Genomic DNA, 4284 nt, shown 5'->3' with positions numbered 1-4284 from the left:
ATGTTTATGACAATTAGAAGAAAGTAAGGGAGAGCTTAACTTAACACCTTTGAAAGCATTCTGCCTTGATTTTCAACTTTCCCAGGTTTCTTCCAACATCTGGCATGGTTTAAGCAATGCCACTTTGAAGGTTAGACATTGGAATACTGTAATGTTATAGCTGCAAAATGAAAAATATAATCCACCAGACTAAAATCTAAAGCAAATTAATCTAGGCCTTATTGTTAGTCAGTATTTTGTTGCCTTTTCCAAATAGTCTTTAATCAAGCACACTTGCTAGATACATCAAAGAGTGACATTCTAGGGTATCAGATATGCAATGGAAATAAGTAAAACTGAAACCTAAAAAGGGTATTTTCCAGACTTATAATAATCAATGCCAAAGATCAGTTTCCCAAGCTGATTTGAATTCACATTTCCCTCTTAAATGATATTTTTCTGAATATCAAGGAAAATGGCAGCATCTGAGCATCAAGAGAATGGTAGATTCATCAGTTTAGGGAGAAAGATAAATATAACCTTGATTTATTAAGTCACTTAGCTTCTCACTTTGTCTATTCAATAAGAATATTCATTTCTCAAATCTCTTACCCTAATCAACATTAACCCATGAAGATGTTTGCCTTTGTGCATTCATCCAAGGAGGTTTTGCTATCTTAAAAGCAGAAAACCAGAAGACCTTATCTTAAGACCTATATTTTAGGTTTTCTCAATGCCAAGTGTACGGACAAAACTCATAATTATATTTTATTTCTTAGGATTAGCTCTTACCTAGAATTTAATGTTGTCCTGACTTAGGCATTGTAATTTCTTAGCTAAAGCATTACTTACATCAACTGTAAAAATGGTAACTCTGGCACAACTTTCTCTAGAACTTTGCTTCCTAAATTTAATACCTATCAAACCTATGGGATGCTGCTTTAACCCACCTTCCTTTCTCAACTGACATCTGATATTTAGAATTAATCACATTTTAAAACTACCCCGTATTCAAATAACCCAAATGTATTCATACACAAATACACACATGCATGCACACAAACATGTATGTACATTTACATGTAACCCAACTATCTGTAGAGCTTATTATAAAGGCTTAAGATATTTTTAACTGAGATTTTCAAACTGACTTTATTTCAACTGAGTGTTTTCATTAATCATGTGTGTGCATGTGTGTGTGTGTGTGTGTGTGTGTGTTCAGTCACTCAGTTAAGTCTGACTCTTTGTGGTTCCATTGACTGTAACCTGCCAGGCTCCTCTGTCCATAAGATTTTCCAGGCAAGAATACTGGAATGGGTTGCCATTTCCTACTCCAGGGGATCTTCCTGACCCAGGCATCAAACCCACATCTCTTGCATCTCCTGCATTGGCAGGTGGATTCTTTACCACTAACACCATCTGGGAAGCCCCCCATCAATAGCATATTCACTACCAATAATTTGTATTACCCAAAAGATAGAGGAATGAGCTGTAAAACATCATAAATATCATAAAATGTTCTCATCATATGGGAGAAAAGTAGGATGACCATGCCATTCAAGGAAAACCAAACAAATGTCATAATTTAAACCAAATGAATGCAATCTTCCCATGTTCATTTTTATTTGGCCCCTATTTAATTCAACAAAAGTCACTGTTTATGTAACCTTTCCTTTTTCCTTTCACCATATATGCATGTCCTCACATTTTTGGCATGACGTTAAAAACAAAACACAACACTAGCATTTATAGTTATTTGCATATAAAACAGTTGGGTCACACAGTTTCCAAATGAATCCTTGTACTTAGATATTTTCTAAATTTTACTTAGGCATACTTGGAAGAGAAACAATAATATTTTTTTCTTCTCCATTTACATATATATTATTGCCTGGAGAGTGAAAAATATATCTCTTTGTAGAAATGCAATAAATTTTCATGGCTGTCCAAAACTTTCAGATTTAATGTTGCCTTGTGGAAAAGTGAAGAGTAAATAGTGAAAAGTGAATTTGTAGAATTTTTATAGGATATTATTAATGCTCTTGAATAAAACTGTTAAGGTTTTTGGTTTTGCTTTGGTTTGAGAAACAACTTGAGCTTTAAATGCATAAATCTAGAAGATTTGGAGAACAAAATCAAAGATGAAAGAAAAAGTAAAAGTGGAAGCATATTTAGAGTAAAACTTTTTTCTTCCATACAACTTTTCTCATGGCATCTTTAACATCCTTATTTCTTAGAGAGTAGATTAAAGGGTTCAGCATAGGTGTGAATAAAATGTAACATACTGAGGCCACTTTACGAAGTTCCGGGTTACTTGGTGGTGTGAGATACACAAAAGAGACAGTGCCATAAAGCAAACTTACAACCCCCAGATGAGAGCTGCAAGTGGAGAAGGCTTTCTTCCTTCCTTCACTGGAGCGAATCTTTAAAACTGTGGACACAATATACATGTAAGAGACTACAATAACAACAATCGTGGGCAAAATAATAAGAATAGCCAAACTAAGTGACACCATCTTATTCATAAAGACATTGGAACACGAGATCTTCTCAATTGGGTTTGAATCACAGTAGAAGTGATCAATGACTCGAGAGGCACAGAAAGACATTGAAAATGTTACACTGATTTGAAGGATGGAACTGACCCAGCCACAGAGATAAGAACCAGCCACCAGCTGCATACAGAGACTTCTTGACATGCGGACAGTATAGAGAAGTGGGTTGCAGATGGCAATGAAGCGGTCATAAGCCATGGCTGCTAAGACAAAGGCCTCTGTTACCATGAAAAGTGCATAAAGAAACAGCTGAGCCACACAACCTGCAAAAGATATGGTCTTTTTCTGAGACAGGATGTTGACCATGGCTTTGGGTACAATAACAGTGGAGTAGGAGAGGTCAATGATGGAGAGATTGCCTAGGAAGAAATACATTGGTGTGTTCAGCCGAGGATCAGTCACAATGATGCCAATCATGCTAAGGTTCCCCAGAAGGACCATCCAATAAACAATCAGGAAAAGTAGGAAAAGGAGACTGTGGAGCTCTGGACGGACCCTGATGCCTACAAGAATGAAGTCAGTCACTTCTGAATGGTTGTCTCCTCCCTTGTCACCCATGGCAAACTTCTGCTTAAAGGCATAAGAGAAAGTCAGCAAAGTTTCTACTCTTTAGCTAGTATCACAAATAACACTTTGCTTCTAAAAATACTTTATAATTGACATAATATTTTCATATCCATTATTCTACTAAGCTTACACATATGGCAAAAGAAATAGAGAGAGTTTGAGTTGCCTGAGGTAACACAGCTGGTTAAAAATGGAATTTAGACTCAAGATGAAATATTTTGAAATCAAGTCTAGTGTTAATTTCAACACAACAGAGTTTATCAAATGAGATATTTTGTGAGATGTCATCTGTGATTTCAAAATACTAAAATCTGATAAGCTTGTACTAAGAAAAAGACACTTCCATAAATTTTATCATTAAATATTCACTTTTATATGTAATACTTTGCCTCAATTCAGTAATAAAAGATAAATGAAGGAAAAGAAGCAAAAAGTACATTCCAAGATAATATGAACTTTCTGCACAAAAGAGCTCTTACAATTGCAAGTACATAACTAAAGAACTAAATTGCCTTACTTTGAGATCTTTTAAAATAAAATCAATCTTCAACTTCTGGAACTAGTCTAATTTAAGTTTATTTTATTTAATTTATTTATTTAACTAGTCTAATTTTATTCATTTGTTTAAGAAAGTAAAATGTGAGTGATACCTTTATATTTTTTATCCTGTTAAGTTTATTGATACTGGTTTTCTCTATATAAATCTGCCAAGACATTCACTTCATCTCAAACTTTTCCAAATGAGAGAAAGAACCAATCAAAAATGTTAACTCTGTAAAAGAATATATTAAATAGCAAATTTTACTGAACTCATAATATGATGGTCAGAACTCAGTAGTTTTGAGAACGAAAGTATTAATTTCCTGGAAGCATCCAAATTAACTTATTTGAATTTGGGTGACCTGTTAAACAATGAAGACACTTTTTGTTAATTTTAAATATTTCTGTTATTTTTCTATGAAACAATGCACTCATTGTCAATTAGATTGTCTAGAAATTAAGGATAATCTTACGCATCTTTTCTTCTTGATGATACCTAAACCAACTGTCATTTATCCTTTCAAAGACTGGTATGAATAATAAAAGCCAGCAAATGATCCACAAAATATTTTTACCAAAATGAAAATAAATGTATACTAACAATCAAAACCTTAGAAAATATGCTGAGTTTCATTTTGAATCT

The 4284-nt window shown here is 33.8% G+C and overlaps 1 protein-coding gene across 1 annotated transcript; it reads right to left on the bottom strand.

The window, feature by feature from the left end:
• Positions 1-2150: 2150 nt before the first annotated feature.
• On the bottom strand, positions 2151-3092 carry LOC129641503 (olfactory receptor 9K2-like). The gene has a single exon (XM_055566208.1). The coding sequence runs from the start codon at positions 3090-3092 to the stop codon at positions 2151-2153; it is 942 nt and encodes a 313-aa protein (XP_055422183.1).
• Positions 3093-4284: the final 1192 nt, after the last annotated feature.

The sequence above is a fragment of the Bubalus kerabau genome, chromosome 1 (genome assembly GCF_029407905.1).
Source record: "Bubalus kerabau isolate K-KA32 ecotype Philippines breed swamp buffalo chromosome 1, PCC_UOA_SB_1v2, whole genome shotgun sequence".
Taxonomy (NCBI): Eukaryota; Metazoa; Chordata; class Mammalia; order Artiodactyla; family Bovidae; genus Bubalus; species Bubalus kerabau.
Note: the sequence above shows the minus strand (reverse complement) of the source record. Positions and strands in the feature narration are given on the sequence as shown.